This window comes from Gorilla gorilla, chromosome 2 (genome assembly GCF_029281585.2).
Source record: "Gorilla gorilla gorilla isolate KB3781 chromosome 2, NHGRI_mGorGor1-v2.1_pri, whole genome shotgun sequence".
NCBI lineage: Eukaryota > Metazoa > Chordata > Mammalia > Primates > Hominidae > Gorilla > Gorilla gorilla.
The window spans coordinates 192050758-192066062 of NC_086017.1; the positions used below are offsets into that span (position 1 = coordinate 192050758).

Here is a 15305-nt window from a genome sequence, read left to right on the forward strand (position 1 = left end):
TTGGACCCATAGAAACTTGAAAATAAAAGCAAGATTGATGAATTTGTTACTTATGTGAATTAATAAAGTGCTAATGATTAATGTCAAAATAGTTTTCTCTTTGCCTTTATGTATACATCCAAGGTTTTGAAATGGGTTGGATATTTTAAAAATATGAAAATGATATAAGCATATTTTAAAAGTCTAGATTTTGAGAATTCCTTACATGTGAGCACTGTTGTCAGTCCCAGTTAGTAACCTTAGGCATGCTGAAAGAGAAGTAAGTTTCAGACCAAGGGTAAAATTTCTTGGTAGTCTGTAGGGCAAGTTAATTGAAAGTAAAAAGATGGGAGCTTCACTTGATGGTTATAATTTAGTAGCAAGTTACAAATAATTTGGGCTGACACTGAAAGAATAGCAAATTGAGTTTTAGCTTACCATTATATTTGTTTTCTCTTACTAAAGGAAAAGTAATTGGAAAAAATGGCAAAGTTATTCAAGAAATAGTGGACAAATCTGGTGTGGTTCGAGTGAGAATTGAAGGGGACAATGAAAATAAATTACCCAGAGAAGACGTAAGTATTTAAAATGTAATCTGCCTCTTTAAAACGTCCTTTTTTTGGCCAACTTAATAGTTGTAAACATTTTGTCTGTTTTATCTGATACAGAGGGTTTTTCTTTCTTGTTTTTAAAATTATGTTTTTATAATATTATTTCATACACTTAGAAAACAAGTCATTTTCTACTATGTGGGCCTTGTTCTTAGTTGTTTTGATAGTACTTCAGTAAAAAAAGCCAGTTCTTGACATAAAGATTTCTATTTGATAATCTTAACAGTTATTTTTCATACATAGAGTGTAAAGCTGTAGAACTTGATACTCCCAAAGGAATTTTTTTTTTCAATAGTTATTGGGGTATAGGTGGTTTTTGGTTACATGGTTAAGGTGCTTCAGTGGTGATTTCTGAGATTTTAGTGCACCTGTTACCTGAGCAGTGTACACTGTATCCAATATGTAGTCTTTTATCTCTCACCCCCCTCCCAACCTTCCTCCCCACTGAGTCCCCAAAGTCTATTATAGCATTCTTTTGCCTTTGCGTCTTCATAGCTAAGCTCCCACTTACAAGTGAGAACATACGATATTTGGTTTTCCATTCCTGAATTACTTCACTTAGAATAATGGCCTCCATCCAAGTTGCTGCAAAAGACATTATTTTGTTCCTTTTTATGGCTGAGTAATATTCCATGGTATATATATACCACATTTTTTTTGTATCCACTCATTGGTTGATGGGCACTGAAGTTGGTTCCATATCTTTGCCATTGTGAACTGTGCTGACAAAGGAATTCTTGATTGTACTCTCCTTAACTATTTTATAGAATCTGAAAGTATTGACCATTTCTTAATTGAAATCCCCTTACACTTTTACATTGCTATAGAATCTGAAAGTATTGACTTTTTTTTTTTTTTCCCCTGGAGACAGAGTCATACTCTGTCACCAGGGTGGAGTGCAGTGGCACGATCTCGGCTCACTGCAACCTCTGCCTCCCTCATTCAAGCGAGTCTCCTGCCTCAGCTTCCTGAGTAGCTGGGACTACAGGTGTGTGCCATCACGCCCAGCTAATTTTTGCATTTTTAGTAGAGATGGGGTTTCACTATGTTGGCCAGGATGGTCTCGATCTCTTGACCTTGTGATCCGCCTGCCTCCACCTTCCAAAGTGCTGAGATGATTACGAGCGTGAGCCACCGTGCCCAGCCTTGACCATTTCTTAATTGAAATCCCCTTACGCTTTTACGTTGCTATAGAATCTGAAAGTATTGACCATTTCTTAATTGAAATCCCATTACGTTGCTGTTAATTCGTTAATTCTGATCCTGGCTTTCTAAAATTTTTTGTCGTGTTTCTTCCCACATGTTGATGATGTTTCGTCTCCTTAAAATTCCTGTTTTTTGGTCATATCATTAATGCTGTACAATGAGTTTTTTATGAGAATGCTTAGTGTTTTTTTTTTTCCTGAGATTTTGATTATCCTTAGAACAGAAACTATTCTTATACCTTAGCAGAAGATCCTGGCAGTTAACAAATAGATGTTATTTGGAATTAGGTAACTAGATGAAATTGGCTGGCTTGGTTGCTAATTTTATGACTTCAGCAAGTTATTTTGTTAACTGTGAAACTGGTATACTATTTCTTAGTCAATTTTTAAATGAGTATTAAATCAGATACATGAAATGCATAATACAGACCTGAAAACAGGCTATGTGCTTAAGATTTTTTTAGGTCCTTGCCCTCCCACCCCCCTTTTTATTCACTTTGAATGCCCTTTTATCTGCTTGTGAACTCCTGAGGACAGTGTTAAGACTTCCTCACTCCCTAATCTTAAATTAGTTTCCCTTGTTTCGTGCTTTCATAGTTGAAATGACTTCTTCAAAGCCACTGTGAACCTCTGTAATAGCTGTGCTACTGTATCCCTAGCACTTGCCCTGTTGCCTAAGTTTTAAATGAACCATATCTAAAAATCATTACTCTTAAAAATTACTTTGAAAATAATTGAGTCATATATAGAACTAAAATGTCTTAAACCACGCTTAGTTTCATATTTAGAACAAAAAATCCCTAAACCATTCTGTTTAACTGTTAGAAACCATTCTGTAAAATGAAGAAAATGGGAGACATGGAAACTGATTGGGGGAGTTAAGCTTTACTCTCATTTTTCTCAGCCATTAAGAAGCTGGAAGTATGTTTCTTTAAAGAAGAAAAATTCACAGTGTGCCATCTTATTTCTCTTTTCTGCCACTTTTTAAAAATCTTCTTATTCAGAAGTTCAGCAAAGTAAACCAAGTCTGGCCTAATACTTTGATTTACTTGAATACCTCTATGTATCTTAATAATTCCTTTAATTTTACATTGTGTAAATATTTATTCTCTGGAGGTGATATTTCTTTTAGTGGTCAGGAAGTACCTCTTGTAGTACACAGACACTCAAGATTTTGTTACCTGAGCACATACTGTAGGGATAACTGGGCTAATGTGCTTTATTATGCTTTAAAGCTATACCTACTAAGGTGATGTATCTATCTAGTCTGTAAGTTTATAGACAGTTTGAAGGAAAATTGTTTATTTTTGTTTTTGGAGACAGATTCTTGCTCTCTTGTCCAGGCTGGAGGGCAGTGGCACAGTCTTGGCTCACTGCAATCTCTGCCTCCCAGGCTCAAGCTATCTTCCTACCTCAGCCTCCTAAGTAGCTGGGACTACAGGCATGTGCTACCCTGCCAGCTAATTTTTGTATATTTTGTAGAGATGGGCTTTCTCCATGCTGCCCAGGCTGGTCTCGAACTCATGAACTCAAGTGATCCACCTGCCACAGCCTCCCAAAGTGCTAGGATTACAGGTGTGAGTCACCATGACCTGCCAGAAAATCATTTTAACTTTAAAAGTTGATTTATATACTTGGAAAATTAAATTAATTATAAATCAGAAAACTTGATATAAACTGATTTTTAAAAATTATTTTTAAAGTGTTTAGCACACAGAACACAATTTACAACAGTAAATTGGGGTGCAAATATGACAAGTTATTGAAAATCTGAGTATTTAAACTTACATGGATTTTAGCATTTTTTTCCTCCTTAAATCTTGAAGTTTAGTACATGTAAATTGCTGCATGTTTCAGAAGAGTTTTCCTAATTATATATTGGGGCTGAGTACGGTGGCTCACACCTGTAACCTCTTTATGAAGTCAGTAATCCCAGAGCTTTGGGAAGCCAAGGCAGGAGGATTGCTTGAGGCAAGGAGTTGGGCAACAGAGCAAGACCCTGTCTCTACAAAAAATAAAAAGTAATAGCTGGTTGTGGTGACACGCATCTATAGTCCCAGTTTGTGGTGACACGCATCTATAGTCCCAGTTACTCTGGAGGCTGAGACAGGAGAATCACTTGAGCCCAGGAGTTTGATGCTGCAGTGAGCTGTGATTGCAACACTGCACTGTAGCCTGGGCAACAGAGCAAGACGTCATCTCAAAAAAAAAAAAAAAAAAAAATGTGTGTGTGTGCGGCCTGTCAGTTTCATGTCACTTTTAGGCTAGAACTTTGTTAAAATATTAAACACTGAAGACTTTTTTTTTTTTTTAAACAGGGTATGGTTCCATTTGTATTTGTTGGCACTAAAGAAAGCATTGGAAATGTGCAGGTTCTTCTAGAGTATCATATTGCTTATCTAAAGGTTTGTATACGGTTCATACTATATTCTGATATTGTTGCTGCATTTACTACATAAATGTTGTACATTTGCTACAAATTTAAAATGTCCTCACATTAAACATTTTATATTTGAAGTAAACTTCAAATCCTTAAATATTTTTGTTAATTCAGCTTCAGATTTGCCATTGTTCTACATGAGAATTTAAAAAGTCCTTTGTCATCATAAAATGATTGGCCTTGTGTGCATAATTTCTCTTCTTTCTGAGCTTTTATATTTCTTTCTTTCTTAAGAAATGATTCCTTTGTCTTCATGCAGTTTGACTCTCAGATCACTTATGTATCTGCATGTTCATACTGGAGTCATTTTGTTTTTACTTTTGTACTTTACATACAAATAAGGTACAGAACCAGGAGTGACATTGGGCTTCCTTGGTAACTTTGGCATTATGCAAATCATCTGCATCATCTCCACTGACATTACTTGATAATTTGTAACCATTGTTAACAAAATAGTCTATTTGAGTTGATACATAAAGAGCAAGGGTTTTTAGAAAAATATGACCCATAAATTATTAAACATTTTATTTTCTACTCTTTCCCTTTTATTCCTGCTGTGTTTCTTTTTAAAGTATAATAATATCCTCACCTGTTCTCTGCCTCTAGTATGTTTTCCTCCCAGTCTGTCATATCATTGTTGCTGTTACTATTTTGAGATCACTCCGATAATGTCATTTCTTTTCTTTTGAAATTCATCTTTATATGAAAAGTCGCAATTAAAGCTGGCATTTTAAAGAAGCCAGTGCTTTATCTTTCAGTACTCATCTTTTAACCAAGAGCTTTCTCTAGACAGCTAACCTTTGCATCCTGTAATGACCTCAATTTCTGAATGACCAAGTCTAGCACTCCTTCTAGGTCACAACTCGTGTCACTACTTTGATAGGAAAGTAGCTTGTTAATAGTACCTTTCATAGATGCTACCTGTATCTCATTCAGCAATTCTAACTCCTTGAGGGCAAAATCTGGTAATATTGTATAATTGCTAGCTATTTAATAAATAACTTATTTTTAAAGCTGTCTGTTAAACATCCCCTTGATTGGGGAGAGTCCATGTCTTCTTTTATATTGTTTGCCTATAGCAGCATGTTTGGCACACTCTAGACCATTCAGTAAATGTTGAACAGAAACAGCAAATGACCTCATCAGTTCTGTTGACTAGGAACACAATGCTCTTTACCATCTAACTGCCTAAGGTCACAGCTTTGATAGGGAGTACAGCTCTAGCTTTAGGCTTTAGGAAAACAAAAAGTTATATATAAGAAGACTTACTCTTTTTTGTTTTGATTGTAGGAAGTAGAACAGCTAAGAATGGAACGCCTACAGATTGATGAACAGCTGCGACAGATTGGTATGGGTTTCAGACCTTCTTCCACCAGAGGGCCTGAAAAAGAGAAAGGATATGCCACTGATGAAAGTACCGTCTCTTCTGTACAAGGTTCTAGGTCTTATAGCGGAAGAGGCAGAGGTCGTCGGGGACCTAATTACACCTCCGGTTATGGTAAAAAAAAAATTTTTTTTTTTTTTTTTTTTTGGTAATAGTAATAATAGTAGTTATAGTTTAGGTGCTCTAACACATTTTCTTATAATTAGTTCATTACTCTGTCTTGGCTTTGAGGGTAGAAGGTAGTTCTGAAGGTTTAGTACATGTCTTAATAGTAGTGATAGTATACATTAAAATGACAGTAAAATATATAAAATTTCCAAGCAGTTATGTAATGAAGCAAAGCATGTTTTTAAGTTGGTAGTTCATTGTCATGTTTATTATATTTACAAAGAATACATATGTAACTTGTTTTTCAAATACTTTGCTAGTACAGTTTTATACATTTCCCAGTAAATACCTAGTAATGGTGGTGGTGATACTTCTAGGAATCATCTTTTGTCTACCCTCTTTAAGTAAAAAATGAAAAGTGTGCGAATCACTGCCAAGATTGCATATAGCAAGTCTTTTTACTAGCTTTTAAAAAATATTTTATTTACTCATTTGGCGTATTTGAATATATTAACATCTCACATCTGGAATTATTTTGTTTAACAACATTTCACTAAAATGAAGGCTCTGAAAGCCAGAATCTAATTTAACACTTTATAAATGAACATTTTCTAAAATGTATTTCACTGTGAGGATTGGGTCTAACCCAGATAGGAAGGGGGACAGTGGAGTGGTGATAGTCAACAATTCTCTAATCCTAAATTCTCCCTTATTCTTCTTCAGCTTTGGAGTTGTTCCATTTTTCTACATTTGGACTTGGATCTTAGCAGTGACCTGATTTGTTTTTTTCCTTCACCCCTTTTCTTTATTTTCTCTTTTCCTTTTCTTTTCTTCACTCCTATACTTACTCCCTTTTGAGGAAATATAAAACCTTTTCCAAAATGTAAGGCATTTAAGGAAAATAGAAATAAATGCAAATTTCATGCTTTAATTGAAGGATCATCTAATGCTGACAAAGTTATATTAAACCTGAACTATCTTCAATTTGTTGTAGAGTTGTAAGTTTGTGTCCCTGCCCTTTAATATCATATCTTTATGTTCTCATTTTCTTATATATGTTTTTATTTAATGCAGTATTGAAACCTAAACAGCAAAATTCTAAGAAGTGTTCAGCATATAAAGGGATGAAAATTGCAAACTATTATTATATTTCTGAAAATGTTTAATGCAAAAGACAGTTAACCAGTAATCACATAGAAATTAAATATATTCTCATTGATTTTTGAACCATACATTATTAGCATAGATAATCAGACTTGGCTTATTGGATGATGTGTATGATGAATTCATTGAACAATTTTATTAGCTTTTGTGGGAAGTCGGCTTATTGATGAGAGCTTACTCTGGCAAAATGCTTTTGTTGAGAGTAGATAATTATGTGAGAGGTAGAGAAACATCTGGATTCAAGAAAGCTGTGCAAATTGTTCAGTAGATGGCACTCTTAGCTCTGAATCTTAGTGGAATTGATAACATTTTATTTCTTGAAATAGTTACCAAACCTGAGTGGGCTTGGAAAAGCAAGAAAAACCATTTGAATTTGGTTGTAGACGTTCATGTATACTTTATATCAGAGGGACTTGTAGTTGATTTTATATATATATATATATACACATATATGTGTGTGTATATATATATATATATATAATGAGTACTGTAGTTTTATCAGTTTAATAGGAACTATAAGAAACATTTCCCAGTATAGCATCTCTGAAGTTGGTATGTGTGTTAAATTGGACATCTTACAACTTTAGCAGCATTTTCTTTTTTAATGGCACATAAAATAATGTCTTAAAATTGATGGCCTCTTGGAGTCGATAAAACGTGATTATTTTTAGCTGTTAAGCTTAGCACAACCAACCATTGAAAAATGATATAAACCATCTTCATAAGGTGATTTTAGAAGTTTGAGGGGAAAATATGACTTTAAAATTGGTTAAAAACATGTCATTATGTTTTGTTACTTTTTTTTTTTTTTTTTTTTGAGATGGAGTTTCGCTCTTGTTGCCCAGGCTGGAGTGCAATGGCACAATCTCGGCTCACCGCAACCTCTCCCTCCTGGGTTCAAGTGATTCTCCTGCCTCAGCCTCCTGAGTAGCTGGGATTACAGGCATGCACCACCATGCCTGACTAATTTTGTATTTTTAGTAGAGACACGGTTTCTCCATGTTGGTCAGGCTGGTCTCAAACTCCAGACCTCAGGTGATCTGTCCACCTCGCCTCCCAAAGTGCTGGGATTACAGGCGTGAGCCACCAAGCCTGGCCTAGTGTCATTACTTTTAAAGCTTGTTTAAAAAAATGACTTTGAATCACCAACCTGTGTTTTACAAAATTAAGAGGTTGGAATAAATGGTTTCCCTGATTTTATTAGAGTATTTGTTTTCTATTGCAGTAATAAATTATCACAAACTTAGAGGCTTGACCACAGAAATTTATTATCTTATAGTTCTGTTGGTCAGAAGGCTGACATGGGTCTCACTAGGCTAAAATCTTGTCAGCTAGGCTACGTTTCTTTCTGGAAAGTCTAGTGGGGATTCCCCTTTCAGTAGTTTAGAAAATTTCTCTACTTTTTAAGACCCAGTGAGATTAGTTTGGACCCACCTGGATAATCCAGGATAATCTCTCTATCTCAAGGTCCTTAACCTTAGTCACATTTGCAGAGTCCTTTTTGCTATCACAGAAACATTGAATATGTGTTATTAACAGTTATTTAATATGAGTAATGTTGAGCACTAGCCAATACATTAAAATTTTGGGGGGGTACGGCCTCAATATCTGTTTTACCTGCTGAAATGTATGATTTAGACATTCCCTCTAAGTATCTTGAATACTATATGTAGGTTAAATTTAAGGAAGACTTTACTTGCTGTGACACGGGGTTAGATAAATACTACACTGGATTTCTAAGGATACTTCAATATGAACTTTTGAGAGAGTCTTCAGAATGAAGTATTCTTCATTTGCCCTGAATTTTGGTAATGTTTTCAGGTAGGGTATAGGTTTGTAAATAAATTCAGAAGTTCTTAAACATTCTGAAAGGTTTTTTTTTTTTTCACTATTCAAGGAAAGATAAATTGCCTTCATTACAACTTTTATGACATCCTGTTAATAAAGTACTTTTTGTCATTTGGTGAAGTAAATGTTAGGGGAAATTAATTCCCTTCCCCGAGATTCTAATCCCAACAAAGAATTGAAAGTGAGTAATAGAAATTTGATGTATTCTTTGAAAAATACACATCCAACTAATTACCTAATTGTTCTTATAATTGACTAGTTACATCTGTTAACACCATGTGGAGAAAAGGTAGGCATCCTAGAGTTATCGTTAAAGGAGAAAGGAAGTGAGGCACCTTCATGTATAAAACTTCACATTTTATTCCCTGCACCTTAATACTTAAAACTTCTTATGTCTGAAGAGCTCTTGTTTGCATTTTTCCTCAAATGATTGCAGAGTTTAAATATAGGGAACTTCAAGGTATTTCATGAAATCACTCTTATCTGAGAGTTTAGCAAATGAACTTCAAAATAATGCAGCAAATTATTTGGTTGAGAAAATTGTTATACACTCTGCCAGGCATTTGAGGACATATAAGATGGAGTTCCACCCTTTATCACAGACCAATTTTGAAGTAATTCCACAGGGGGAAAAATAACAACACGGCACAGTCTGTGATAGATGTGGGGCGATTTTAGGATAACAAAAAATGGGGAGAGATCTGTCTTAGTTGCAGTGGTCTGAAGTTAGAATTTGAACTAGGCCCTGAAGGAGATATATTTGGTCATGTAAGAGGGAAAGAAGAAGTGGCATCCCAGAACTAACAAGTGGAAATGAATATGATAGTGATCGAGTCATATGTATCTGACATTTTAGTTACAGTAATTATTAAATAATGATAATGTAGGCTTCAGATTATATCTTTGTGGTGTTTAAATAAATTTTTGAAAGGTCACCATTACAATAGTTGCAGTGTTAGAAATGGTCTGTAAACTTTTAAAGGCAATGCTGAATATTTGTCACACTGGTCATGGCTTCAGTTCTGTTGTCAGGTGAGAGACCTTCTGTTTCAGAGAAACTTTAAATTCTGTTCAGTAATTGCAAATATTAGGTTGGTGCAAAAGTAATTGCAGTTTTTGCCATTAAAAGTAAGAAAAGCAAAAAGTAAAAGTAGTTACTTTTAATGGCAAAAACCGCAATTTAAGATGCTAGTAAAACATGCCATCATTTTATATACAACCTACTGGAAAAATTACTTCTAGCTTATAATAAAGATGCCATCAATTATAAGAAATATCTTGATTTCAGAGATGTTAACATGTGAAAAGTATACCCTAGAATCAATGAAATTATGGTGAAATACACTATACAGTTAAACTATTCAATTTTCTAAATATGATTAATTTACTCAAATATCGAAGTTATTTTTATTGTACTAATAATTTAGGTTACTAAAACCCAAATGAGCAGAAACATTTGACTATCCATACTAAGTACATTCTAATATTGATAAATGATGTTCTGTATGTTTTTTTTTTTTGGTGCCAAAACCTAGGAATTAATGTTCTGTATATTTTCTGTAATTTTTCTGTTGACTGCATTTCTGCACATCAGTTTTTTTTAACTTCCATGACTTTGTATTTCCTGGATATTATCCCCTTTTGCTGATGAGATGGTCACACCTTTGACTGTATTACATGACATAGCACATCTTAGCAGACTGCAGTGAGGTATTCTTCTGCTGGTTTTGAAGAAGTGAGCGGCCTTCTGCACATTAGTTTATTTTTTAATCTGTATTAACTAGTAGATACTATACTAGTATATTAATAGTATAATAATTGATTATTCCTTAGTACGTTTCAGATTGATTTTAACTTTCATGGATCTTTCTTTGAAGCAGCCAAACAGTATTGCTTATTTAAACAGTAATTTGTAGGACATAATTTTGAACATTTTAAAAGCCTCTTTTTATAGAAATCTAAGTGGTTTATGTTCTTTTCTTTTCCAAGGTACAAATTCTGAGCTGTCTAACCCCTCTGAAACGGAATCTGAGCGTAAAGACGAGCTGAGTGATTGGTCATTGGCAGGAGAAGATGATCGAGACAGCCGACATCAGCGTGACAGCAGGAGACGCCCAGGAGGAAGAGGCAGAAGTGTTTCAGGGGGTCGAGGTCGTGGTGGACCACGTGGTGGCAAATCCTCCATCAGTTCTGGTAGTCTTTTCTATACTCTGTCAGCATCCATTATTTGTAAACAGTTTAATTTTACAAAAGTTAATTCATCTCCCAGGGCCACCCATTTTTGGAAGTTTCTCTTGCTACTCATTGTCTTAGAGAAAGTAGTGGACCATATAGCAGTATCAGGAAAAGCCCTCGTAGAGTGTTTCTCAATGAAGGTTTACTTAGAATATACTGGTCAGAACTTTAGTTGGCAGCTTTTCTTTATATGATGAGGGTCAGATGTTTCTCTCTTCAGGTTTTGGAGGCTTATTTAATTAGAATTTTTTTGTTTTCCCTAGAATTTTGGGGTTATGTATTTTTGTTTGCCAGACAGACCCAGAGATTTCTAATGCACAGAGAGATGTCAGTACTTTTTTCTACTTAATATTGAAAACGAAGTGAAGAGCATTCTTAGCTACACTATGTAGTACTTTGGGAACAGGGAAAAATTGTGGAATTAACTAAGTTTTTTAATTGTTGGAGGAACTGTGCTGTAAAGAGGAGTGTTTGGATGACTAAAGATTTGAGGGTGTAGGAAACGTTTTACTTGATTACTTCTGTCTTCTAAAATTTTTTTATGCTTTACATTAAGTTGTAGGAGTTTCCAGAATATCCTTGGTTACCATAACGGGCTAGGGAGTTAATTGCCAGGGATACATAGACTATATTAAGGATATAACTTTAACATCATTATGGTATACCACTTTAAGAAACCTGCACCTTCCTTAATGTTATACCCATGAAAACTTATGTAGTATTTTAATATTATAGAAAGTGTGTGTAGATACATTAAATATAGATGCCAACTGTGCTTACAAATTACAAAAACTGGAACAAATCAGGGCAAAAATTAGGAACTTGTTCTTTGTTTGTTTAGATTTTCTCCCTTTCCACAGTAATACTCTTTGAGCCTTAAGTTTAGTTTACAGGCTTTCAGGGTAATAGTTTTTATATTTTAGTACACTTTGTACAGTTACCAAGGTGTTTAAAATTACAGTATACTGAATTGCAAAATGTACTTGACCTAGTGTTTTATGATTAATGGATACGCTTAGTGTCTTTTGCAAAGATGCTTAGCTTGCTAGCTGTTACCAAAGGAATCTTAGGAAAAATCGGAATTAGGTGCATTTCTTCTATAAATTTGATTGTTGGAGGTAATAAATGCACATAGGTAAGATGGGTATTTTTCTTATGAATTGTACCTTACAGTTTTTCCTTTTCCACCTTCACGTCACCTTCCATATTGTTTCTAAAGATGGAGTACTAGTCAGCATTCGTTTCAACATTTTCCTTTCATAACCAGTTAGAAGTTCAACCTTATTTAATTGGCTGCTTTGTTTCAACTTGTCTTGATTGCTTCAGTTCAGTTACGGATTTCTGTTATGTCATGGAATGCAGGTATTGAATATTATTTGGGAAATAGTCCATCAACATCAACACAACAAAGCTGCAGTCATTTTGAACTCAGTTAAGGGGATGAAAGCTCGCTCTTATAATTATTTCTTAACAGCTGAATATTTGTTTCTTTTCATTTTTGTTTTTCTAGTCTCTGGGCAGGTTTACCTTGAAATGTGAATGCCAGAATGAGCATTTAATACACTATTTTCTAATGTATATTTTAAAAACAAGGCACAGGAAATGTTAGGAAGCCAAGATGTCTGCTCACTTTCTGCTTTAATTTTTCATCACCACTTAAAGTTTTATATTTAATTATCTTTGTTATTTTCCAGGTAAATAATATTGAAAACATTTTATTTGAAGACAGTGCATTTTTATTGGGGGAGATTGAAGTTTATTTGTCATTGATATAGTTCAATATAGATCAAACATTCATAATTGCAGTCCTCTTAAACGAATATTTCTTGCCTCTGACATGAATATAGTGCTCAAAGATCCAGACAGCAATCCATACAGCTTACTTGATAATACAGAATCAGATCAGACTGCAGACACTGATGCCAGCGAATCTCATCACAGTACTAACCGTCGTAGGCGGTCTCGTAGACGAAGGACTGATGAAGATGCTGTTCTGATGGATGGAATGACTGAATCTGATACAGCTTCAGTTAATGAAAATGGGCTAGGTATGTAAGCACTTAGGGAAAAGAAATATATATATATATATATAATTGTAAACTGTTGTTAGTATATGAAGCTTTTTTCAAAGAAATATGCAATTCACAAATTGACTTTTTCTTAGTGTTTACTTTGAACAAGGTAGATAGCTTTTTGTCTGTCTTAAATGTTCTCAGATTTGTTATAGCCAAATTATTTGAAACTTGGAGGGTTAAAGTGCCCTTTGATGCCATTAAATCAGTACAAATATTCAGCTGGCAAGGTACTTAGTGCTTTTATTGTCCCCAAGCTAAAATCAGGCTTTCATCTTGCCTCTTTTAAAATGATTATAAATGACACTGGTAGAGGTACATATATCAAGAGTAGACATTAATTTTCAAGGGCTAAAATGTCATTAACTTCGGTATAAACCAAACTGTACTAGAGAGGAAGACTGTGTCCCTGAATGATGGCAGTTTAAGTCTGAGTTTTACTGTGAGTAAAAACCCTCTGAATTTCCAGATGATAATTCCATTTTTAATCCATTTGGAATGCTGAAAGCTACAAAAATGTATTTCCTGTCAGTAAACATTTGTTGTTTTATTTTTGTGTTTAATTAAAAGTTTATTTTTCCCCTTTAAATCTTTGAAGGAAAGAAGGTTTTTTTGTTTTTTTGTTTGTTTTTGTCAGAATAGTTCATGGTAAACTTTGCAATTACAGATGATAGTGAAAAAAAACCCCAGCGACGCAATCGTAGCCGCAGGCGTCGCTTCAGGGGTCAGGCAGAAGATAGACAGCCAGGTAACTTGAGTGGACCTGTGGACACCATCAGGTCACAAGCATGAAAAAAATGTCATATGTCTGCTTTCTAAATATATTATACTTACATGTACACGTGTGCATATACATTCAAAATTTGCATTGCATAAATTGTTTATTCAACTAATAAGACTACTACTATTAAGAAAATGCATTCTTCCTTCACAGTGTGTTAGTAACTTGTCTAATTGAACTAATGTTGTGTCCTAATTGTTTACATGGAAATACTGTTGAGAAGACCATTTTGTTCACTTGGCGGTTTCTTCACACTTGAGATGGGGCCTGCCATCCGAGGGACTGTGTTGTAGATTGTGATCAAGGTTGATTGGCAAAACTGGGCAGCTTTTGCATGGTGCCTGCTTACTATATCTGAATTCAGCACCTCATTTTTGTGGGAGTTGTAATACCCACAATTAAAAAAAAAGTATAAAAGAGAAAAATATTTGAAGGTGTCTTTAACCTAATGCGAGGAATGCATGTTGTTTTTGTTTGTTTATTGTAGTGTGATGCCTTTTCCCTTACACCTACTAACTATTCAAATAATACTTACTTAGTTTTAGAATGTTTATTTTATGTAGTCATTAATTTTTAGTAACTTCAAAGAAACTTGTTTGCTGTGTCTATTATTTTGAACATAATTCCATTTCCTGTGTACAGAGAATCACATGTATATTCACAATGAAGCAATTGTGTGCACCAGAAATAAACCCCTTTCAAACTAATCAATTTTTGCATTCTTTCCAAAACCAGTTCTTTCATGTGTTTTCCCCAAATAAAGAATGTAAATTCTGGCATCTTTACTATTTTAAATTTAGTGGTTGTAGAGACATTTGGGAAAACTGGTTAAGAGAATTAGTTCCCATCCCTAAAAGTTCATGTTTTAAAGATAGTTGGAAATTTTTAGAGCAATTAAATATTGTCAAAAAATAGAAAGTGTCCAGAAAATATTTGTTTTCTTTCCCCTTCTTTCCTCCCCTCCTTTAATGTTGGAAATATATTTTAGGGCTGGGCGCAGTGGCTCATACCTGTAATCCCAGCACTTTGGGAGGCCAGGTAGCAGGATTGCTTGAGCCCAGGAGTTTGAGACCAGCTTGGGCAGTGGGATCCTGTCTAGAGAAAATACAGAAATTAGCTGGGTGTGGTAGTGAACACCTGTAGTCCCAGCTACTCTTGAGACTGAGGCAGGAGAATCACTTTAGCCTGGGAGGTCAAGGCCGCAGTGAAGGGTGATCGTGCCACTGCACTCTAGCCTGGGTGACAGTGAGACCCTGTCTCAAAAAAAAAATGTTTTAGATGAAGAGATTATTTCATTTTTTGAAGGTGGTACAGCAGTGAATACATTTCTGGCCCTACTGTAAACAAGAAAATTCAGGCTATCAGTATGAACTTAACAGAATATATTACAACATTTATTAACTAGATGTATGGTGGTTTATTACCAAGTCAACAGGTATAAAAGGAGTAACAGTGGGGTTTCTTGGAGAAGAGGCAAA

The 15305-nt window shown here is 34.7% G+C and overlaps 1 protein-coding gene across 8 annotated transcripts in view; it reads left to right on the forward strand.

The window, feature by feature from the left end:
* FXR1 (FMR1 autosomal homolog 1) overlaps positions 1-15305 on the forward strand; it is a 64733-nt gene that overhangs the window by 44956 nt on the left and 4472 nt on the right. For 4 of the 8 annotated variants that reach the window (XM_019023813.4, XM_019023815.4, XM_063704410.1 and 1 more), the window contains 5 exons: positions 445-554; positions 4114-4200; positions 5526-5733; positions 10729-10932; positions 12822-13022. In XM_019023813.4, coding sequence (XP_018879358.2) covers positions 445-554; positions 4114-4200; positions 5526-5733; positions 10729-10932; positions 12822-13022 — 810 coding nt within the window. Of the gene's footprint in view, positions 1-444; positions 555-4113; positions 4201-5525; positions 5734-10728; positions 10933-12821; positions 13023-13713; positions 13795-15305 lie in introns of all 8 variants that reach the window. The other 4 variants (XM_004038066.5, XM_004038065.5, XM_019023814.3 and 1 more) reach the window with 3 other exon arrangements.